Below are 25,504 nucleotides of genomic sequence, written 5' to 3' on the forward strand. Positions count from 1 at the left end.
CCGAAATGCCAAATACGTGCTTAAAGTTAAAGCTTCTAGAATATGTTTAGCGCCACCTTGTGTCAGGACAGAACGTGATGTCACTGGGTCGGTTACTTGTAGAAGGTAACCAAAAAAAGAAAGCGACCCATGTCTAAGAAAAAAAAATATCTATAATATATAGGGCTGTGCGATATGACCAAAATCTCATATCCCGATAAAAGACATCTATCATCTGATAACGATATAAATCACACAAATGTAACATTTTCTGTAAACTCTGTGAATCTCGGGCAGCTCGACTTGCGTGAAGTGTTTCCAGCTGTCATGTAGCTGGAGTCGAGTGTTTTAACCGATGCATGAAACGATACATTTTTAGACATAGGTTGAAACGGCCGCCGTTTTCTTTGTGAGTATTTATTACACGGCGTGTTGCGGGGAAAAGCCTGTTCTAACGTTTGAGTCTAAGGTTTATTTTTTAGCACCTGGCGGCTCTTTTTTACTTCTCATCCGTAAATAATCTGCTCTTTCACGTGATTCAGTTTATTTTGAAAAGTCTCAACAGGATCTTGAGCTTTATTGTGAAAGGTTTATGTGGAACATAAACAAGCGGACACGCGATGCTGTTACCGTCGTTGTTGCTAACGACAAAGCATAAAAACAGGCGCTTGACTGTCCGTAGTGTGGTTATATTACATATAAGAGAAAGAGAGAAAGAAGAAATTAATATAGCCACTACAGTGACCATCAGAACCATGAAAAAATATTGCCGTAAAGAGTTTATTTTGCGACACCACGAAACAAACGATAGCGTAAAATGAAACGACAGACGTTTTTATATCGTCATCTGATATATATCGTTATATCGAACAGCCCTAATAATATAGCAAAATAAACACCTTCTGATTCATGGATACACCTAAGTTTGTTTTAGGTTTAGCTAATTTAGAAAGAATCAGCTTCACTGCTAATGAGAAAAATTGCTAGGTACGTAATTTAGCAACATGTTTAATAGCTAGCAGACAGCAGATAGAAGTTCACATAGCACAATGGATAACAACAGCTATTATGATATATCTCTTTTTAGAACGTTACTTTTTCAGCTAAAATTAAGGAGTAACTAACAGCACATTCATGCTCATAGAGATGCTACAGCTAGCTGACCAACGTTAGCCAAAGTCCTAGCTTGTGACCTGGCCTAGCTTGTGTGCTTGCAAACTTTTTGCAGAAGCCAGACAGTTTTTTGTCGTTACAGAATAAATAAAAACATATTAAGTAAGCTAACATTTACCCTACAGAAAGATATTTTTATATAAAGACCGTTTGCTTTGAAGAAATTAAAACAGTTAAGCTTAACATAACTTCTAATGTGACAATCTGCTAGCTATTTGACGTATCAAAGTTCTACCTAAAGTGCGTAACGTAAGCTAAATCTTCTAATTAGCATAATTATAATGTTTTATCATTTCTTCATATGATCTGTGTTTAAAACTATTAATTTTTGAAGTAACGAAAGCTCAGATTCAGATAAAGTAGAAGTAGAGAGAGGCTTAAAAGACTAAAGTACATCTGACACAGAATATAAAAAGCACACTTTGTTTCATACACAGACTGATTATCTAAATCATGAATATAACATTTTCTGCCAAAGTAAGAGCATTTCTGGATATTTCATTAAGTGATTTTTGTAACTCTGTCTTTTACACATTTTAATGGACTAAGCTCAAATGGAAAAACATGATGCCTCAGTGAACTCCTGTCCAACCAGTGATTGATTCAGAATGTGAAGACAGTTGGTGGGCTGGTTGGCCACTGCTAAACAAATCTGGTACATTAATCGAGTTTCAGAGCTTCTCACACTTTCACTACAATCGCAGCATTTGGTGACATCAGCGTGTCTACGACCGCTGCCGATGCCACTCTTCTTCCAGCTGCTGAGGCTGCAGCGACGACGAGTTTTAGATCGCTCTTATCGGCGCGTCCTTGTCAAATAAACGACTAAATTGAAAATGTGCAGCGACCCTCGATGACTCTGATATTCTCATTTATAGCATTGAAGGACATTTCAGAGCGTGCCCCCTCCCGTTTCCCCCTCGTCCCAGCGACTCACCCAGTTGATGAGGATGTATCGTGGCAGAGCGGCGGTGGGCTCCTTCAGGCCGCAGAAGCCGTACATCACCCTGCCGCTGTCAAAGGTCAGCGTGATCTCTGCCAGGCCGCCTCCTGCAGCACAGAACAAGAGTTCATTATGACTGCAGCACAGTCGCAGCCATGCCTGCTTTTTCAGCTTCTGCTGACTCGCTCTCCACGGGACACCAGCGTCACCGCTCAGACACCTGAGAATAAAACTTTTTAATCTACACTTCCAGTGCAAGTACAAGTTAGTCACAGATTATTAAGGTGATTACTCACATTAAGAATAATATTTTCTGTATTAAAAGTGTGCAGAAATTTTTAACTGAGGCCTTTTTGATCTAAAAGTGTTTATATTTGTTCTCTTTCCAGAAACGAATCCACAGATTATCCACTAATCTATGGATTCGTTTCTGAAATAATAATTTAGAGATTATAAGAAACGGTCAACTTTCCAGCATAAAATGTCAGATAAGTCAGACTCTGAGAAAACCTCCCAGTATAAACTGGAAATACTGAACTAGAGATTTCTGTCACAGTAAACCAGAAAATTCACTTTTAAACAGCCTCAAAAGTTTCAAAAGGTTCTTATTGAGTAGAAAATAGTACTTAAGTAACATATCACCATAAAACTTAGCCATTAGACAGACAGCTACTTTTTGTATTGCAAATTTTGTTTAATTTGACCTTTAAATATGTAAATGAGATATTAGACGTGCAGTATTTGCATAAATATCCCACAGACAAAGTGCAGTGAAATAACAGCTAATTCTGACTTTTGGACCTTTTCTCTCGATTTAAAAAAAAAAAAAAACATGTTATGAAAGCAAAACAGATTAAATTCTCTAAAGTGACGAGTGCATAAAAAACTAGAGTCGTTCCTTGAAATTAAATCTCCAACATAATGAAGTTTTCAGTGAAGTGAATCACTCTCTCTGTACTTCTAGATTAGCATAACAATGTGAACGCTCAATGGAAATAAGCAGATCCTGTCTGGGAACATTCAGGTGATGACTCATCATCACACAGGACCATTCAGATTATTGTCAACTTCACATCAGCAAACACAAAACATCTGGAGTTCACAATGCTACATAAACGTCTTTAAACTTCCGTGTTAAAACAGATCACACGTACTGCATAATTCATTTAGGAACAAGATCTTTCTTGGGGGGTCACCACAGCTCATCATCTGCCTCCTTCTCACCCTATCCCAGCATCCTCCTCTGTCACACCTGCATGTCCACTACATAGTCCCCACATTAAGTGTCCCGCCTCCACCCTCCCGCTGCCTGCTAACATGCCATCCCCCTCTCTGCTTCCTCTCTCTTTGGCCAGCAGCAGTGACAGTTTCTACCAGCTGTGTTGGCTAATCTGGACCCCAATGATTCGTGATGGAAATCTCATTCTTGATGATCCACATGTTTGATTAAGAACAAGATGAAACTGCAAAGAATGGAGATTTCATCATCTTTGGCAGCATAATTCAAAGATTCGGAGAAATCTCAGCACAGACTAACGGACACTTCTGTCAGTGAGCACAGCTCATCACTACATCCAGCAGTTTTGGTTAAATCTCTACTGTGCAGAGAAAACAACAGACTGAAGCCACCACCATCTCTCAGGAGATGAACCAGCCCGCGTGGAAATCCATCCTGTGGTCTGACCAATCAGAACCAGTACAGAATTAAAAACCAGCATCCACAATGATGTAAGAACAAACAGCATAGGTTACTATCACAGCAGTGACGGCGCCATTAATGCTGAATGATATAATGTTTTGAGATTTTAGAGTATAATGGTGCAAACATCCTTTTAATTGAAGGTCCTGCTTGTTTCACAGAGAAAATCTCCACATACTCCAACACTTCCACTCCAGAACATTCATCTACGGAAAACAGGTGGAAAACTATGAGACTTCGCTCTCATCCAGACAGCACCCTGTCCTGTGGTCTGAACCAATCCGTGAGATAGATTAGCCTGCTGGGGCAGCCAATCAGAAGAGAGTTGGCGTGAATAAAGCTAAACCTGCTTGTTTCGGTTTAGGATAAATAAGAATGACTTTGAACTGTGAGTCATGCAAAGCTATGCTGAACAAATGCAAGAACTAAAACATGGAGCTTAAAAAATGGTTAATCTGGGTTAATTTTACTGGTTTTATTCCACAGCTTATAGGTTTGTTTAGGTTTGAAGGTTTCCTGGGTAGAAGTGTCTTCAAGCATCATCATCATCATCGTCCCTGCAGCATTTGTGATGCAAACACTTCACTTTAGCACTTCTTTTTATACACTGATGATTACATTAGGCTTGTAGAGGGTTATTCAGACGAGACGTTCACAGATAAAACTTTATTTTTATGTATGTTTGAGCTCTTCCTGTTTGAGCTCAGCGACAGAGTGAAACAGAGCAGCAGGAGGTTACCGGGTCTCACGTAGATTATGACTGAAATTCAGATTCATCCTTTAAACCACTGTCAGTTTCTTTAAGTATTTATTAATTTAAATGATTTTTCCTTCTTTACATGTATTTACTTTGTATCAAATTCCCAGTCAGGCAAACTAAGGACAGCCTGTAGTGTTATTTGGTCTTATCTGGGTCCTCAGCTGTGCTTTAAGCAGACGTTTAGCTACATTCAAAAGATCAGTTTTTATTACCTAACTGTAGCCTACTCTCTGCTTGTGGGGTGAGTGTGTAGACCAAAACCAGTGTAAACAAATCCAATCAGCAATGGGCTCAAACTACCCCCACCCCCAGCCCCGCATATGTGAACGTTTTCCTCTTTGCTTTGTGCACAAGGACACACATCAGTGGGTTTTTCAGTTTATTTAACTGAGAATAAAGAAGCATTTTCGTGCCCAAGAATATGAAAAAATTTAAATAAGATAAAATGGTGAGTATTTCACAAACTGCTGAGTCTGTGTTGCCAGAGTAAACGTGCACACAGGTCAAAGCTTCAGCTTCAGCTTCACTACTGGAACTTTAACATTATGCACTCCATACTGTACAGTAATGCCACTGTTTTGCACATGTCTCACTCTGTATATTTTATTTTATTTATTTTATATATTCTATTTATTGTTTACTCTATTTAATTTGTAAAATATGTGTACACACACACACACACACACACACACACACACACACACACGTAGAAAAATATTTAGTATACACATCCAGAAATGCATATACTATTATATATTGTACATATATTTATTAGTTTCAGATGTAGCCATTCTTGTATTTTGCTTGTTTACATTATTGTATTTTGCACATCTCTGTTGCTTGTGAAGCTCGCACACAAGAATTTCACTCACATGTGCTGTACCAATGTACCTGCACATGTGATGTGACAATAAAAGTGATTTGATTTGAAGCCGTCTCTGAACGGATGCGTGTGAATCGAGCCAGATTTGGACTTTCACTCTGCTTCTGATGTTTAACATTAACCACCGTGCGCACATTTGCTAAATCCTGGCTAACAAACGACACACAACACACACAGTGACAGCGAGCATCGAATCAGGAGGGGTGCCATTACTCTGTAATGATCCTGCAGCGCATCATTAGCAGAAATGATAATGAATCTCTCTGATGGCTCAGTAACAATCAGGAGACAAAGAGCATGATTGCTTTTACCCCCAAAGCTGCAGCAGACGCTGCTCATCGTGATTTACAGCCGCCGGTCTGCAGAAGCAAATTGGAGCCAATCTGAACGCTCGCCATTAAAACCTTTTTCATTAAAAACACAGAAATGATGTCAGCGACGGGACAGGAGAGGGAGTCACATCAGCAGAGACTTACCTCCGGACGCCGCCAGCGTCAGGTCGTTGCTTTCATCCTCGTATGTGTACAAGGCCCTGTTAGAAACACAGACAGAGTGCTAATTAGACACAAGTAACGAGGTACAAATACTTTGTTACTCCACTTAAGACAATGTTCAGGTATTTTACTCGAGTATTTATTTTTGCTTTTCCTGCTGTGCACGCTCGGTGAAGTTTCTCCAGGAGAACAGAGAAGAAAAACCCACAGTTTGAGTCCCGCCTTTCTGTTCTCTGTGCAACGTTAAAGCTCGAGTTTTTCATTTGTTCTTTGCTTAAGTCTGAGCCCCAGAAACTTCTCGACGCAACGACTCAAACTCTTTGTTTGGGTTTGTAAAAACAATGAGACCTCGGCGTCCGGTCTCTTCACAGCTCTGTTTACTGGCCGCTGTGCTCACGTGCACGCAGACACTCGTGCTGCTTTTCAGCCTGTTGTTATGGAGCAACACTTTCTTTCCAAAACAACTCACAGCACAAACCTCCAGCCACTGCATGAACCAGAGAGTGCTCTTAGAAACTCCCATCAGCCTTCTCTGTGGCGAGTCCTGTCAGACAGGCCCCATCCCCCGAAACAGTTTTGCAGCAGATAACAGACGAGCTGCTGCACGACGAGGGAGGTTCACAGGCCGGCGACTCCAGCCGTCAGCACAGCTTCAAAGACCGTCCTGATTATTTGGTTTGACTGAAGGAGGAGCCGCCCTTTGAAGAACTGAGATAATGCATCTTCTGACTGTCTGCTTCTAAAACTGTGCTTTCCTCAAATACACACCGACACACACAGGAGCTGCAGAGACACGAACGTGCACTGAGCACTCCCCGAATTATGAAAAACAAATTAAACTGGTGCCTCCTCACAGCCACCTCTGACCTCTCTGCTGAGGCTGAATGAAGGTGACAGAGATTACAGCTTAGCCTGCATCTCCAGATTGAAAGTCCTGCTGTAACCCTGCAGCGAAGCAAATAAAATAAAACCCAGTAATCTGCACGAAAGGTCAGAAAGAACCAACTGCATAAAACACAGCCACACTGCTGTTTCCACGACGCTGCGATTTGTTTCAATTTATCTTTGAGCAGAGCGCCACAGCAGTGCTAGTGGCCAATCACGGTACTGCATCTACAAACATCCATGTGCTACACGCCCCTGTTAAAAATACGATAACAACAGAGAAAATAACTGCAGTGAAACATGTTTGACAAATAAAAAGGAAGCAGGCGTGTAGACATCAAGGACCTGTTTCAGTGGGCGGAGCTTATACTCTAATGAGGCAAGTCCAAAGAATCACAGTGAGCCAAACACTCAGGCTCCTCCAAACGCCGAGTTTTTTCTTACTCTACTCACTGCCTGATGTCACAGAGGGGTTAATGTCCCAAATGTGGCCGTTTTGTGCACAGAAGCCCCGCCTACCTGCTGTTCAGACTGTTTATGAGGGGCAACCAATCAGAAGAAAGTCACTTTAAAGATGGGACTCAAAACAGCTTGTTTGGACAGAGGATGAACTGAGGGGCCGAGTGTCAGATAAAGAAGGATTTTTTTGAACTGTGAGTCATGCAAAACTGCTGAGTTACATGCCCGACCACTTCCAGCTAACCTGTGCGTGAGGCGAACAAACTGGGAACCAGCAGGAAGCAGCAGAAACAGATTATTGAAGGATATGAGATGCTGGGCTGAGAAATTTATCAGGAGATTATAAACCAGACAGCAACACACGGGATTGCTACAGACTTCTTTTAAATCATAGAAGTGACTAACTCAGAAGCTGATTATTGTCTTATTTATCAGGTTTCCTTAATCAAAAATAATAGCAACATATGACACAGATTAAATAGTTTTAATTTTACTTTTGTGAGCCGCACTCACCTGCCTGAATGTGAGATACTTTTAGTTTGATTGGTGGATTTGCAGCTGCCTTGGTGAGTGTGTGTTCTGTTACAGTGTGTGTGTGGATGTTTGGGATTACCACGAGGGCTCAGTCCACATGACATCATGCTGTTTCAGCCCAAAGCTTTAGTCTGGCCAGCGTCTGACTTCCTGCTGACCTCAGCTCCCCGCCCGCCATCCTGTCTGTTTCTGCAGAGTCACTCTCTGCTTCCTGTTTCTTTCTCTGTTTATGCATCACCACATCTCCTCACTGCTACATTTTCACTTTCCTCACAGATTAACAGATTACAGCTCCTGTCAGCAGATCTTCCAGCTGTAAGACTGCTTCTTTAAACTTGTGCCAGTCGGAGCGTGACCTCGTAGGACTCCAGATTTATTTTGGAAGGTCAGTTTTTCCATCTTCCATCCATACAGGGCCAGCTCTGCCGATACCAATACCGATGACTTTTACCCTATAAGGGCAGCAACTTAGGGGAGAGCAGTGTGTCATGATTTATAAGATGAGTCATCATCGGTTTGTCAAATTCTGAACACTAAATCGCTGGTTTTTACTTTCCACAATAATCATTTAACCCAATAAAACACATCATTCAGCTTTTCATGGATTTTGAAACTGAGCCCATCTCTGACGTTTTTGGGTCAGCTTTGTTTAAATGTGCTGTAGGCTTTAAATAGACGTGACAGTCAACACAGCAAGGTGTGAGGTACATTTTTTCATTTCTAAAAAAAATATTTAACACAGTTCAGACGGCTACATGCTAAACTTGCTGAACAGAAACAAAGTATCGGTCCTATGGCACCAGTATCGATCTGATACCGATACCAATACTAATATCGATACTGGGATCGATCCAACCCCAGTGCCTGCTGAGTTCATGATTATACAAACAGAAATAACCATCAGAGGCAGATTAGATTCAACTAAAACCCGCAGTTCCTCTAACGTCCACTGGAGACACTTTACAGCATAAATAAACATGTTTTTTGCATGTTGTGATGCAACCACCAGGCGGTCAAGAGGGGAAAATGAGTTTCGCTAATTATGAATGACTGCAGACTCTGATGTATGTGTTAATGTGGCGCTCTCTCGCTGTAAACTGGGGAGTCAGCATCTCGGCACGGATTCAGCTCTCGGCGACGTGGCTGGCTGATATTAATTGACTCCGACACTAATTTTTTCCTCCACTTGTTGTTCGATGCTGCTGGGGTTAACATTTTATCTTCTCATAACTGCCGGGCTGTGTATGGCCTGGATACTCAGGTCTGAACCAGGAAATCCAGATGAAAAACAGATGGAAGGTGTAAGAACACAGTCTGATACTACAGCTACTACTACTACAGCTTCCTGTATATGACAGGTACAGCAGTATCAGCATCAGAGAGAATTCCTGGAGGCAGAAACAAACACGGCGAGGCCGGGAAATAAAGCGATAACAGATAATGAAGACAACAATACGGAGAAAGTCGAGGAGGAGGCGTTTAAGGTGGAGAGAAAGCGATGAAGAGTGTGTCTATGTCGCTCATTCAAGGCCTCTATAAATAATTCTCTTTAAAGCAGACAGCTGTTTATTATTCATATAAGCCCTCGTGACCTAGAAACAGCTCCGCGTGTGTTTGTGTGTGAGCAGTTTATCACGCACGAGGACGGGAGAGGAAAGGAGAAGATGTTTGATGAAGAGGCAGCAGGGGATGAATGACGAGAGGACTGATGAAGCTCATCAAGTAATCACATTCAATCCAGAACATCAGTTTCCTCTGCGTGTCCAATCAGGAGAAAGCTCTCGTCTCATCATGGAAATTTCAATGCACAGGGAAGGAAGAGTGTGAAGGACAAACAGACCTTTCATAGCCTGAAATCAACCAGCGTCCCGGCTTCACAAGCTAATGACAGCAAAGCCGTTACTTTTTAAGCCTAATTTCCAAGTTCTCAACTGGAACTTTAAACTGGAACTGAAAATAGACTTCCCTCTCCGAGTGTTGGAGCAGCCCCACCAACCCCGACTTCACAATCCAAGATGGCGGCAGTGCACGTAAACATTAGCAAAACTGTAAAACATGTAACCCGTGCTGCCACTGTTGTGTATTTGTGGCTGTGTGAGACATACGCAGAGTGTGGGTCAGGGTGTTTCCCTGAATGTGCTGCAGCAGCGGTTTATACTGATAAACATTAAAAAAACAAACAAAAAAAACATCACCAGCATTGCTAGTGAACTATCACTGGATTGCTAGATGCACAAATGGTTGCACATCGCTTAGGAGCAAAATAAATCCTGCTTTTCTGACTTTACTAGTGGAGACACTCAACTTGGGATTGCCATCACTCCAAGCTCTGAAGTCTGGCTTCCAAGAAAAATAGAACGTAGCATTTGAACCCGGCTAACTGCTGCTTTGGGTATCAAGCAAACATTAGCTAGCATTAGCTAACATGCCAAAATAAATCCAGCTTTGTCTGATGCAGCCCGCTTAGCCAAATGGGAATTAGCTGTCAGGGAAAACTCCCGTTATTTGGCCAGGCTTGGACTTCTGGAGGGATTTTTTGGTTTGAGGATCAACTTTTTAAACAGTTTATCAGAAAGCACACATAAAGAACCAGAGCTCTTAAAAACAGTCACTGTTTTTCCCTACAGAGCTAATCATTTGGTATATCCCATCAGAATTTTCAAAAATGGCCATCATTTTCCAAGATGGATTTTGAAAAAAAGAGACTGCTAAAAATAAAAACATAAGAGGTTTTTGGACAAAGTTTGTGTTCTCCATTCTTTAAGCACCGGCACCTTTTCAAAAGTACCGGTTTGGCACCGGTATCTGATAAAACCTAAACAATACCCATCCCTAATCAGAGTACATTAGCCAGGTGTTGGCAGTAGTTTCTACTTGTGAAAGAGTTTCCTAAAATAACTGAATATATAGATATATAACATATTTTATACCTGGCAAACAGTATATATTATATGATACAGGGTATATATGCTGCACAGGACACATGTCCATGTCCTAGCTCTTGTAAAGACTGACATATATGAAATGTTATACTGCAAACATGAAGCCCAGGCTGATCACGGTCTTTCACTGAAGAGCCACGGCTGTCATTAACAACAGTGGGGTTATGCAGTGCTCCGTTAACATGTTTAAAACAGGAAGAAGCTCCAGAGGAGACGCCGTCTCCATCCGATTAGCACAGATGCTCACATGAAGCTAAAACCCTGACGACATGTGGGGGAAGATAAATGATCAGGATCAGGGAGGAGGTGCAGTACAGGTGTGTGACATGGTCCAGTAAACACAGGGTGATGTGACAGCGCACCTTTGTTTGTTTCACAGGTAAAAAAAAGGAAAAGAGCACGAAGCTCTGAGAGGACGCCGCTGTTTCCATTATTCTGTCCAGCAGCTCGGTTGCTCAGACTGTAACACACACACACACACACACACACACACACACACACACACACACACACACACACACACACACACACACACACACACACACACACAAAGAGGTTGCCAAGACAAATCTCTCTCTCTCCCTCTAACAAACACACATACCCCCAATGTGAGTATCACCATGGCAACCAGGCAGCATCCCCCATCATTATGTGAGTAACAGCAGTTAGTGACCTGAGGGGGGCATCGATGTAAAGACAGCAGCGGCAGGAAGGAAGGAGGGGGGTGAAGGAGAGCTGAAGGGCAAAACACACACACACACACACACACACACACACACGCACACCAAGTGTAGAGTCAGTGTGTGTGTTTCCGTGACGACTTCAGAAGAAGACTCTCCTCCCCACAGAGAGCCGCGGCTGCACGACTATCACCAATATCCTGAGGTAGGGCTGGGCGATATGACCCAAAATTCATATCTCGATATTTTTTAGCTGCATGGCGATATAAGATATATATCTCAATATTTTTTTTTAAAAAGCCATAAGTTAAGAACAAAAAGAGAGTTCTTAGTCACACTGTGTCCCAGATGTCACACGGGCATTTTCTTTACATACAGCGTAGATGTACATGAAGAAATTACTCATAAATAAATTATCAGCATTTATTAAATAATCATGGTCCATAAATAAAAGAAAACAATGTTGTTTTTGTGCATAACAAAAAGCTCACAATTGTGCAGTCAAAATGTAAACTAATAGAAGCTGAGCATAATAACAAAGAGACAGATTTCAGAGCTGCACCACGTCTCTGAACAGGTGCCATTTGTGGTCCTTATACACACACAGTACGGTAATATTACGTTGAAGCACAGTACGTATCACTCCACGAGGCGGCTCCATCAAGCGGTGCAGCTCCGTAGCTTAGCAAAGTCATATTAAAACATTTTTTGACAGATTGCCGAGCGCTGTGTACCACATAAAATCGGTTCGCGGTCAGTAAGCACAACCAGAATTCATACATAAGGCGCACTGTCGAGTTTTGAGAAAATGAAAGGATTTTAGGCCGTGCAGCCCCTCCTGGCTGCATGTCGTTAGCGCGGTTAGCTCGCTAACACGTTGACGCCGTCCAGCCCCACGCACGGGGCGATCCGCGGTAACTCGCTAACGGAGATTTTCCGCTTTCATCTTGTCATTGCCTGCAGGTGAAGCTATGGGGGAGGCGGAGTTGTGTTCAGTGAAGGAGAGGCGAGGCCGAGTAACGTTTCGTAGAGACAAAAGTGGACGAAAGAGAGGCAAACCTGCGGCTCCACAACGTAACATAGACTATATCGATATAAACGATATTGTCACATCTTATATCTCGTATGAAAATATATCGATATTTTTTAAAAAAAACTCGATATATCGCCCAGCCCTATCCTGAGGTCACATGATTATTTTTTTTTACTGGTTTCAGTGACAGGCACGTTTCCACAGCACTGTGACGCAACCATTATGCTGCTTTCACCTTCACTTCCCATCATTTAACCTCTGCAGACACTAAAGGTGTTCGTTCTCCGACCTGTAAGTGCATCGCTGTGAGTTTTGTTCTCGCCCTTCGTGCTGATACGATGAGTGAAAGACTTTAGAGCGTTCAGCAGCTGTGAGCCGTCTGTGACGTCTGCTTCTAAAACCAAAAACACCTTTTGTCCACTATGGTGACTGTTTTCCTGAAGACGTTGTTACTTGTGTTTACCGGTATTTTTTTTAGCGTGAGACTAACAGACGGACTGCAGATATGAGCGGCGCAATGAGCTTTGTCTGAAGGGTGGCTGACCTCTCTCTTAGAAATAGGATCAGCAGTGGAGTGGCTCCTCCTCCACATCGAAAGGAGGCAGTTAGGGTGGCTTGGGCATCTGACTAGGATACCTCCTGGATGCCTTGTTGGTGAGGTATTCAGGCATGTCGTACCAGGAGGAGGCCCCAGGGCAGACTCTTTATGTCTGTCGACTGGGCTGGAAACATCCTAATGAGCTGTAGGAGGTGGTGGGGTGAGGAACATCTGGGTGATGTAGCTACCGTAACCTCATCCTCTAGTGTCTTAAGTCCTGTTTTTAAGCCTCAAGACGAGCATTTATGCCAACCCCATCTTGGCCGCATGGAACAAATGTGACCAGAAGGGGCGGGTCTACCTATGAAACAACTTTGTGATATGTGATAGGTAAGACGTTAGTCAATAAGTGAATGGAAATGACCACAGCTAATCCTGTGTGAAACGTGGAACAATGAAGATTTACAAAGTATTTCTTTTTTTATTCAGTTTGACCCAAAACAAATGATTCAGTCCATGAACTCAGGACAGACAGAAAGCGGTTTCCTCATAGATGTCTATCCGGTTGTTCAGTGATGACGCGACGAATCCTACTTCCGGGCCTAAAGTAGTCTGCGTTTAATGTGGCTTTTGTGTTGTTAACATGTTTAATGTTATGTATTTTCTTCTATTTGATCTCAAAAAGCTCCTAAAACAGTCAGTGATCACTGCTGACCTCCCTCAGCTTTTATTACCGCTAATCATTTATTTAAGCTCAGTTTTTAAAACCTTAGGATGTAACTACAGCCCAGCCCATGCAGCAGTATATGAATGACTAACCTCGTATTGTGGATGGATTATCTCAGTTGTTCTCCTGGCTGAAGTTTGGTCCTTTTACAGCATCCTGCCATGCGATTACATTTGTTCCTGACCACCGAGAACACTCACGTTAACTTTTATCGAGTGGAAAAAAAGTTAGCTTGTTTATATTATGCTAACATAGCTGTGTCGCTAGCGGTCACGTAGCACATCATTATATACCAGCTAGCCCAACTTCAGTAACCCTACAAACGTCACTGCTGTTTAGTTTTCTGTCTTCATTTATGTTGGAAGTGATAACAGAGCTGTACGTTTTAATTTGTTTCCAAAACCCCGCAGTCAGGACATGCTATATTGTATTTAGATAGAAGCTAGCGAGCTAACTCCCTGCTAACTTCTAACTCCGTTAAATGTCATAAATTCCGTTTTCATGGATGCCTGGATGTTAAACTCAATTGTTACACCTGGTAGAGCAGAACGCTGATCATTTTATTAAAGATGAAAGACTTTAGACAGTTTTCAACTCTCAGTAATGCCACAGTGATCGTTTGATATATGGACCTGCAGCGGAGTTTAGGCCCAGACACGGCTAGTGACGTCAGACTGAACAACCGGATAGTTTATTTGCAATCGCCCCCTGGTGGGCTACAAGTAGAATGCAGGTTTTTAAGCACTTCCACGTTTTATTTGTGCGACCTGATTGTGGAACAGCGTGACATCCAAGCATGTTACTCAGCGCTGCTGGCAGAGAAAGCCTGGGTTTGTTTTTTATTGTGAAGCATGCTGATGTGTCAGAGTCACATTTGTATCATCTTATCAGCACCATTAAATAGCTGAATGTCATTAAACATAACACTAAACAACTCGTGTTAAATGAGTAACCACCGGAGTAGTGAGTCGAATTTCACAAAAACAATTAGCCAAAAGCAAAAAGAGGAGGCGTTTGCAGAGCAACACGATGCGCGAGAGCTTCAAAACGGGAAGAAGCTGTGATTTAACGACATTTGATACCAAAAATATCTCAGCAAATTCTCCTCCACAGTCAATTCCCAGTTAAAGCGGTCCAGAGCGAGCACAGAGCAGGGCCATAAAACTGCCACGGACAGTTAACACTTCAGTCCTCTGAAAGGATCCAGCCGGGCGGTGAGAAACCAAAGGGATCGTGTACTCTCACACTTCCTGGACTTCATGATCAGCGGACGTCAGAGCGCTCTGTGCTGCTCTGAGAGGAAAAACACCAGAGAGGAACCGACGGTTATACACGGCAACAGACTGAGCAATGTCCAAATCCAATACAGGTGCGAGTCCATGTGTCAGGATTAACAGTTTTCAGCTTTGTCTCCTCTATTATATAACAACGTAAACACAAAAGTAAAGTGGGTAACGTGTTCTCCCTCTGTGGGGGACGGTGGGCTTATATAGAGCATGTTACCTGCAGCAGGTGGCAGTCAGCCATGTCCTCAGGTAGAGGCAGAAAGACCTAAAGGACTCAATATCACCGTATCTTCCTGACAGAGATATGAAGCCACCACCCTGCACCAGACTCCATTGAAAAAAGCAGTAATTTTACCTCTTAAAACAAAGGTGTGGTTAGCATTTGTGTTACCGAGGTGTTGTCAACAGTGTTTTTTTTCTGAATGTCTTTTTGTGAAGAGAGGGGCGGGGCTTCCGAAAGGGGCGGGACTTTGGAAAGGGGCGGGGTTTCAGAGGGAGAATGAGGGTGGGGCTGAGACATTGCAATGAGAGAAAAACTTCATCATTGTTAGTATTATTATCGTATGGATGTGTGTATGGAGTGGGGGCGGGGCTTCGATTAGGGGGAAGGGGGCGGGGCTTACATTGATACACATCAATCAGCCCAAACAGAGCTGAGCTGAGAGCAGTGTTCAAAGACACTGTGTGGGTTCTTTTCCAAACAAAAATCTCTCTTTGCGGTAAAAAGAAGAATTTTTGTACAGAAGTAAGAACAAGGTTAGTCTGATGGTAAACAAGTAACAGTAACTAGAAACAAATAAATTCAAAGAGTAGAAACACAAGAATCTGATATTTATATATGAGGTTTGAGAGTCATGGATTCCTGTGGGAGTTTTTTAATGGCCACGGGGAGAGAAAAATATGTGTGGTGAGAGAAGAAGACAGAACAGAGAGACTTTAAATACTGACGACGAGCCGTAAAGACAGAAGCAGGCAGACAGAGAGAGACAGAGTATGCTGGCGAGAGCTGTTATTCCTGTGGTCGGACAGCGCAGCGTGATTTATTGAGCATGAACCCTACATGGTGACTCAATGTGAAAAAAATGAGGCAGACAGACACGAGGACAAAGAATTATGGGTAATGTTTCAGAGGGAATGAAGGAGGGCATTAGGAAGCAGCTGTGACTCGCATATCTGTCGGTCTGGAAATGCAGAGATCGGCACGCTGACCCGCTGAGTAAGACGAAGGCGAGGTGGGAAAATGAGGTGTAGGTCCGGCACCACCACGAGACTCTTTACATCCGGCTAAACGCACGGAACAACAGCCGGAGCGGCTCCGCACTCACTCGGCCTTTAACTGTTCTCGGTTTGTGCAGATTGTGACTCCACTTGTCATAAATCCAGCGGTGTAGGTGTGTTAGCTCACAAATGCCCTCTCTCAGAAGCTAAACGCTGCTCGTAGCTCTGAAGCGCTTCCATTTCAGAGAAAAACTGCCCACACACTGACACAAAAACCTAAAAGCAGCTCTTTAGATGCAAAAGGAAGCTGTTTATTTCATGAGTGAAGGGTGGCATGAAGTGAAAAAGGGGCTGTTTAGACAGACATTAGCCTAGCAGCAATGAATAAAGAGCGAGGAGGGGAAGGGAGGGAGATAAAACAACAGTTTTCCTCTAAAAATAGTCTACATCAACCTGACGCCATCTTTTAACGCTGATTTCAAGAACGCTAACGATAGACTGTATATAAAAGACAGACGCTGCCCTTGTGATTGGTCAGTGAAGTCCAGTTTTGAAGTTTCAAACTTTGAAACCAGCTGTGATGAGCGAGGCGTGGATACTCAGTTACAGGACTCCAAATAGGTTCACCATTTACAACCTGAACATCACGCTTGATTAGACGGTGCTCCCAGGTCAGCTGACATAAATAATCTACCCTGGGGTTTCCTCCTAGGTGGGCATGCCCAGAAAAGCCTCCATCCATCCTAACAGGACGTCTGAACCACGTCAGCCGGCTGCTCTCAACATGAAGGAGCGGATCGCCCCGACTCTTAGGCTGAGCCCGGCACCTGTGCAGGGGAAAATAAAAAGCTCTATACAACATAACATACATCTGAGTCATGTGATCAAACACATGAAACCCAGAGCAGCGGCGAGAACATGAACGAGGAGAAAAGAAGGAAAGTGGAGAAAAATGGCAGCTCGAACATGAGTCTGCATCTCTCTGCACTTCAATTAAATTATAATGAGGAAAAGATGGATTCCCTGGTAATGGCTCCCCCGGAGGAAAGCATAATTGCAGTGTGTGTGTGTGTGTGTGTGTGTGTTGCAGAGGTGGGACAGAGTAATTGTCACATTGCGGTTATTTACAGCTTTGAGGTGAAGAAAAGAAAAACAGAAAGAGAAAAAGTCTTTTTATGTCTGACGTTACATCAAATATCAGAGTAAATACAGCAGGACCTCTTATTCTGTTTCAGGGTTTAAAACAGAGTTTTAGCCTCAATCTTAGCTGATATTTTACTTCCTCTACATAAATGTCACTTTAATTTAGTCATTACTGAAGTCCAGACACACAAAAATGAAATACTGTCTTTCAGGCAGGAGGATACGGAGGGTGAACACTGCCAAAATGATTAAACAATTTACAAAAAGTAAGTGTAAATAAATGAATTTATTATTTTGTACTTTACTTCTCTATTTATTACGTTTTATACTGACGGCCCAAATCATTTCCTTTCACATTTCTTTATTTACTTCTTATTCATTTAATAACCCATAGCTTGAAGACTCAAACAGACATATAAAATAGAACAGGTGGTCATATTTTAGGTAATCAGGGGCATGTAAAAGTTAAATAGTATAGAATTTAAAAAAACATTACAGGGATTACAGACGTAGCTACAATGATGTAACCCATTGAGTCTGTGACTACATTTGTACAACAGGGTGGAAACTAAGACATCAGTAATGCTTTATTCAAGGGTCTTTACTGTGTAATATAAAGCACCTTTAGGCAACTGTTGTTGTTATTTGGTGCTTTATAAATAGAAACTGAATTAACTTGAATCAGCTCAAACCACCTGTGTCAAGACACCGCTCAATCAAAGAAGCCAAACCTCATAATTTAAATTGAACAGTTTCCAGTCGAGTTATAAACAAATGCAACAGCTGTCCAAACTACTCTGTGTTTAATAAGGCTGTTGTGTTTTTAACGTGTTTTAATGCTTTGTATGTTGTTCCATTTAATCTCAACAAGCCCCTAAAAACAGTCAGTGATCACTGTCGGCCTCTCTCGGTTTTTATTATCACTTTTCATTTTAAAGCTCAGTGTTTAAAACCTTACGATGTAACTACAGCCCAGCAGCAGTATATGAATGACTAACCTCGTACTGTGGATGGATTATCTCAGTTGTTCTCCTGACTGAAGTTTGGTCCGTTTACAGCATCCTGCCATGCGATTGCATTTGTCCCTAACCATCAGGAACCCTCACGTTAACTTTTATCAAGTGGAAAAAAAGTTAGCATTATGCTAACATAGCTGTGTCACTAGCGATCACGTAGCACATCATTATACACCATCTAGCCCAACTTCAGTAACGTTACAAATGTCACTGCTGCTTAGTTTTGCTTTCATTTATGTCGGAAGTGACAGCAGAGCTGTGTGTTTTAATCTTTCAGAAATCTCTCAGTCAGAACATGCTATATCATGTTAGCGAGCTAACTCCCTGCTAACTTCTAATTCCATTAAACTTCATTAATCCTGTATTGGTTGATATCTGGATGTTTAACCTAATTGTTGGTAAAAACAGCAACACTGATTACTTTATTTCAGATGAAAGAATTTAGACAGTTTTTAACTCTCAGCGATGCCGCAGTGTTCGTTTGACTTTGGGACCTGAAGCGGCGTTTGGACCCGGAAATGGCTAATGATGTCAGACTTAAAGACCGGGTTGTTATGGAGGAGGAAACTACCCTTAGAAATAAAATAAGTGTGAGGTTTTTGTATCAGGCTGTAAACGTGTTTATTTCTGTCTGTAACGTCTGATATTTTAACATGGGGGTCTATGGGAAGTGACTAACTGCTGGAGCCTCTAGTGGATGTGAGAGGAACTGCAGGTTTGGCTTCATCATTAAATCCACACAGAAGCAAATTTGGAAACTAAAACAGCAAATCGCGTAAAAAAAATTTTTTAATGATTATTTTGCTATGTTTAATGGTTATCAATGAATTTATTGAGTCATGTATTTATTTTTATTTATTTTCCTGTACAAAATGACACATGAGGTCTAAATACCATCAGAAGGGTGGATGTGACCAGACAAACGTGCCTCACACGCTGGAATCCATTCAAGCACACTTTTACATTCCTTCTCTTCCTTCCGACACACAGATAATTTCTGCTCTCGGAAAGGTCACTGAGCGGCCATATGTCGCACAGAATCATCGTTAACACGATGACACACATGCTTTTAACCAGCAACAGAAAGTAAGCAGCAACCTATTCTGAAAGCAGATGTGACCTAAATGCTGGAACGGGTTCCTGAATAAAAATATTTCACATTATCTGAGAGAATGGCGTTCATTCCTGCAGCGCAGCAGCTATTGTCCTCATGTGTGCTCATGCTAGAAAACAGAAGCGCGGTGCAGCCCGGACTCTTAGCCTGACACTACAAAAGTGAATCCAAATGCCTGGGTCTTTATCCCGACATCTATATCTCCACATCTGTTCCTGATGTGTCCCACCACACTTCCAGTACACATCCTACATGTTCCTGGCCAATAATGGATTCACCACATGGAAAATCATTTCCCCGAACCAGTAACTGCCGAGGCACTGAAATCACTGAGGGAACATTTTCCATCAATGCGCAAAAATTTGGTGAGCAAACCGGCCGGCTTACCACTCGCCTCCCTGTCTGTCTCCGTGTTTGGCAGGGCGCTCTTTGTAATCGGGAAAAGGCTGACTTGCATTTAATTTTCAGGAGGAATTTGGTTTACATCAGCATTTCTTCTAAATCATTTCAATGATGTAAAACAACCTATCCTAGAAATCTGGGACAGCACAGATTAAACAAACGAGGATTTCTGTAAATAATAACCTGGACTTGGAGCCTGGAAAGGATTGGAAAACAAAAGCTTCAGGTTCTAAGAAGAAAGAAAAAACACGAGCTTGTGCTTCCTACAGGATGTTCGGTTAAATGATTGAGGAATCAGAGAAAATGTTTACAGGCCTCGAACCCTAAACACAGAAATGAAACCAGCACAAATAAAACACGGAAGTTAGACGTGACCGTTATAAGAGGAAATTAATTTTAGTCCCCAAACAATCGTTTTCATTTCTCTTTTGGGCCTCAGGCTGAGAATGGGCATCCATGATGTGATCCTATTTTACCAAAAGTAGGGAAATAAGTTAAGAGGAATGTGGAGCGACACATCAGCAGTGAAGCTGGAAGCTGAATCCGGGTCGCCTCAGAGGATTTCCTGAACCTGAACCTGACTTCTGTGCGGTCAACATTAAGAAATACTGAAAAAAATCCAGCCAGTGTCACAGTGTGACTCGCTTCTCGAGCTCGACTGATACACGACTGTTTAAGGCCGATACCAACGTGCTGAAATACGTCGGCTGATATTTGTTTTCTTTCAGACGAATCACAGCTTTTACTAATATTTCTCATGTGCACTGATTTACTTGTTCACGCTCTTTCCGACTCTGGGTAACGGTTGGCATTCCAAACACATATTGCCAACGGGGAAGTTGCAGAGCGCCCTCTGGTGGATAAACTATGCAACAACAACATTCGTAACACTGTTGAATTTCTTTGTTATTTTTTTCTGTTTTCATTTAACAGACGTTATCAATGCCGATACAACAAATCAGCGAACATATAATATTGCAGATAATTATTGTCCCACCAATAAACTGGTCGCTCTGTCAAATCAAATCAAATCAAATCACTTTTATTGTCACATCACATGTGCAGGCACACTGGCACAGCACATGCGAGTGAAATTCTTGTGTGCGAGCCCCACAAGCAACAGAGATGTGCAAACACAACAACACAAACGAGCAAAATACAAGAATGGCCAACCTGAAACTAATAAATATATGTACAATAATAGTGTATGCATTTCTGGATGTGTATACTAAATATTTTCCTACGTGTGTGTGTGTGTGTGTGTGTGTGTGTGTGTGTGTGTGTGTGTGTGTGTGTGTGTGTATACACATTTTTGCAAATTAAATAGTAAAAAAAAAAAAAAAATTAATAATAATAATAATAATAATAATAATAATAATAATAATAATAATAATAAAATATATAAAATATACAGAGTTGAATATGTGCAAAACAGTGGCATTATGTGGAGTGCATAATGTTGAAGTTCCAGTAGTGAAGCTGAGGTGTCTATGACGTGTTCAGCAGTCTGATGGCCTGGTGGAAGAAGCTGTCTCTCAGTCTGCTGGTACGGGACCGGATGCTGCAGAACCTCCTTCCTGATGGAAGCAGTCTGAACAGTTTATGGCTGGGGTGACTGGAGTCCTTGATGATCCTCCCCGCTTTCCTCAGGCAGCGCTTCCTGTAGATGTCTTGGAGGGAGGGAAGCTCACCTCCAATTATCCGTTCAGAGCACCGCACTACTCGCTGGAGAGCTTTGCAGTTGTAGGCGGTGCTGTTGCCATACCAGGTGGTGATGCATCCAGTGAGGATGCTCTCAATGGCACAGTGATAGAAGGTCCTGAGGATGCGGGGGCTCATGCCGAATCTTTTCAGTCTCCTGAGAAAGAAGAGGCGCTGCTGCGCCTTCTTCACTGTTTTGTTTGTGTGTACTGACCACGTAAGATCCTCAGCCAGATGTACACCAAGGAACCGGAAGCTGCTCACTCTCTCCACAGCAGCGCCGTTGATGGTGATGGGGGTGTGTACTTCTCTGCACCTCCGGAAGTCCACTATCAACTCCTTTGTCTTTGCGACGTTGAGGGTGAGATGGTTGTCTTGACACCAGTGGGTCAGGGCGCTGACCTCCTCCCTGTAAGCCGTCTCATCACCGTTGGTGATAAGACCCACCACTGTAGTGTCGTCCGCAAACTTCACAATGATGTTGGAGCTGTTAGTGGCTGTGCAGTCGTAGGTGTAGAGTGAGTACAGGAGAGGGCTCAGTACACACCCCTGTGGAGCACCAGTGTTCAGTGTGATGGGGGATGAGGTGATGCTGCCCAGTCTGTTTGTTTCATGTTTAAAATCTGTTTATTTAAGAGATCTTCTTTTAAGCTGCCTAATGTAAAAACAGTTTCTCAAACGCTTCTGAGGTTTGCAGATGAGGTTAGTCTCATAAAGTCTTCAATGAGGGAAGCTGACTATGTTTGTAATTTCGTCTTAGTGTTATTTATGCTACTACTGAGTGCAGTTGTTCTAATATTACATTAAACAGCTCCAAGCTAACAGGTAAAGGATAAGCTAACAGCTACTTTATGTGTGTCTTGTATTGAGCCTTCTGTATAATTCAGCTGAGAAAGTTGCCCTACACTTTCAAAACTGTATCATATTGTGGCTTTTAGACCAAAGAATTAAACGGGAGAAACACTGTTAAATGTCACATTAATGATTTTCAACCATGTGAATAAGTTCCTGAGCCTTCAGGTTGGCTTTCTTATCCAGGAATGTGGGGAAAGCAGAAGCTGGGATCAACTTTTACAGCATTTCCATCCGGCCCTTCTGTTTCCATCTGACTCACATGATGATGCAGTGATGCTGCTATTTGACAATGACAACAATTCTAAATACAGCAGCAGTTTTTACCCCGTCCCTCCAAAACAGACCATATAGAGATCCTAAAGACCTCCCCTGAGTTTCTGAGTAATAACATCATCAACTTTTCTGTGGGTGAAACTACATCATTTACACCATCCATCCATTCACTTCCGCTTATCCTTTTCAGGGTCGCGGGAGGCGCTGGAGCCTATCCCAGCTGTCATATATACATAAAAAAAAAAACATGAAATATAAACTAGAGTAGAAACTACAATTATATTCAGCGGGGCACTAAAAAGGTTAACGCCCTGAATGGTTAGTCAACATCACAGGTTACAAACTACTGTGGCAGCCACGTCAGTCACGTCTCAGCACATTTCCTTACAGTGTGCGCTCCTTTAATCTCTGTATTTTCTATTTTCAGGTGAGTTTTTTCCCCACACTGCAGCTCGTTGAAGTTTCGTGCCAAAGAAAACCCAACCCCCCCCCCCAAAAACAGTTCCTCAAAAGATTTCCTCAAAAGAGTTCCACTGTGGAAATGTGCCTAAAATCTATTTACTAGAAAGGTCCCAAATGTTACTCAAATGCAAGAATATGAGGGAGAGTTCGTCCCCCATCCAGACAGGAGTCCACTCTGTCCTGGGAGTCTCGGATGCATCAGAGACACGGAGAAGGACAGACAGTCGAAGCAGCCTCAGCTGTGACCTAAACTCTGTCACAAAAACTTAGTCAGCAGAACTGAGGCCCCACACACACACACACACACACACACCACCTCTTCCTGGGTCCTTGTACACTCACCCTAATCAGATCCCTAGGGACAAGAATGAGGAAGGCAAGTAAGTGTGTGTGTGTGTGTGTGTGTGTGTGTGTGTGTGTGTGTGTGTGTGTGTGTGTGTGTGTGTGTGTGTGTGTGTTCCTCCCAGGACTGATAGGTATGGTTGATTCAGCAGGACAGACAGCATTACAGCTACTCCCAGCTCCCTGCTTCTCTGACAGAGATGCTGGATTGTTTCCAGGGTTTCATTGAAAAATGCAAAAGTGCCTGAGGGAGAAGTAAAGCTACTGGTCCATTATTCCCCAAAAAACAAGCAAATATATCCTGACAGATGAGTGCAGACTCTGTTTAAGATTCAGCTCAGGGCTCAGCAGTAAGAGCCTGACTCTGAATACAGCTCAACAAATATTTCAGCCAATGAGTATGGATACAGGTAACAATGCCGGGAAGAAACTCGAGGCAAAGCAGTGGATGCTGACAAAATTAATGAGAAACTGTTTAAAATATTGAGCTTCAAGAAAAGTTTGTTCTCTTCAGAAAGTAGAACGCTGTTCGATTTCCAAAGACAGGACGTCTTAAACGAAGAATGGAGCCAGATTTTCTCACGGCTCTGTTAGTAGTAGTATGCTGTACTCTCGTAGGTACCTAAACGATCTTGTAGAGACTGCATACAGATCATATGAGGCAAAAAAGAAAAAGACTCTTGAATTGACACATAAAAACTAGATTATAGACTGTTGGCACGGTGAAGATGCTGACATCCTGTAGCTGTACTGTAGCACTGCACAGCTTGACCATGAAGCTAATACCACCAACACTCGATCTTCGAAGATCTGGAATTGTATCCTATTCTGATTCAGTAAGTTTGTTAGAACAACTAATTCTTTCAAATGAATTCAATTCTATTTTATTTTATTTATCTAGTATCAAATCACAACAACAGTCGCCTCAAGGTGCTTTATATTGTAAGGTAGACCCTACAATAATACATACAGAGGAAAACCCAACAATCATATGACCCCCTATGAGCAAGCACTTTGGCGACAGTAGGAAAGACAAACTTCCTTTTAACAGGAAGAAACCTCCAACCAGGCTCAGGGAGGGGCGGGGCCATAGTGTTTACATGACTGATATCTTTACTGAGGAACAAGGTAACATTCTGTGTGGCGAGAGGTACAAATAGTTTCATACGTTCAGACGATGCAGAGGCTAGCACAACATCACTACTAGTAAGTGAACAACTCATGTTTGAGTTCAGACAGCACGGCCTGATCGAAGATCACACATTACACAACTATGCAGGGTACAGAGCAGAAAGACTCCAAATAGGAATATCTGACATATGAGGCATTTTTATCGCCCTGATAGTCGACGGGGTGGATTGTGATTAAACTGTGTGCAGATTGTGACGGTGGTTTAAGCCTCGGCTCAGTTACACTGTTTCTTTGGACTGACGACAACAGAACTGACAAACAAAGCAAAGCTGAAAGTCCAGAAGAAAACTACAAAAGCTCTCAGCTCATTTTCTGTAATCAGCGTGAAACGTAATATGAGGAACAGCGCAGTCGCACAGCTGGAAGAAGTGTTCTCCGTGCAGACACTGGACCTGTTTTTGTTTTTTTTAATAAATGTGGACGTTAGGTGGCACAGACAGGTCAGTCTTGTCCCTGCGAGGAGCCCTCACAGCCCCGCTTTGTGTGCTGCAAGGGTTACAATAGACTTCCTGTGGCTGTGGAGCCGCCGTCTCATCTGAACCAATCAGATGTCGGCACTGGCCAACACAGCGTCCGGCACAATGTTGGGCCGCTGCCACGAGAGGTGGGAGAGTGTAAACAGGAGGGGAAAACAAAGTGTTTAAACAGACGAGAGGACGTTTCACTGGGACCTGATGGTCTGCAAAGATAACCGAGGCCTCTAAAACAACAAACCCGCAGCTTTTTCTGCTCGCTCACTTTTCCTCATAAATCAGTCTGAACGGGCTGTTTC

At 42.5% G+C, this 25,504-nt stretch overlaps 1 protein-coding gene across 7 annotated transcripts in view; it reads right to left on the reverse strand.

The window, feature by feature from the left end:
* The window catches only part of dbn1 (drebrin 1), a 117,877-nt gene that overhangs the window by 17,118 nt on the left and 75,255 nt on the right, over nt 1-25,504 (reverse strand). For all 7 annotated transcript variants that reach the window (XM_076889439.1, XM_076889437.1, XM_076889440.1 and 4 more), the window contains exons 2-3: nt 5,914-5,969; nt 2,090-2,202 (exon numbers count right to left, since the gene is read on the reverse strand). In XM_076889439.1, coding sequence (XP_076745554.1) covers nt 2,090-2,202; nt 5,914-5,969 — 169 coding nt within the window. The remainder of the gene's footprint in view (nt 1-2,089; nt 2,203-5,913; nt 5,970-25,504) is intronic.

Source organism: Maylandia zebra, linkage group LG10 (assembly GCF_041146795.1).
Source record: "Maylandia zebra isolate NMK-2024a linkage group LG10, Mzebra_GT3a, whole genome shotgun sequence".
Taxonomy (NCBI): domain Eukaryota; kingdom Metazoa; phylum Chordata; class Actinopteri; order Cichliformes; family Cichlidae; genus Maylandia; species Maylandia zebra.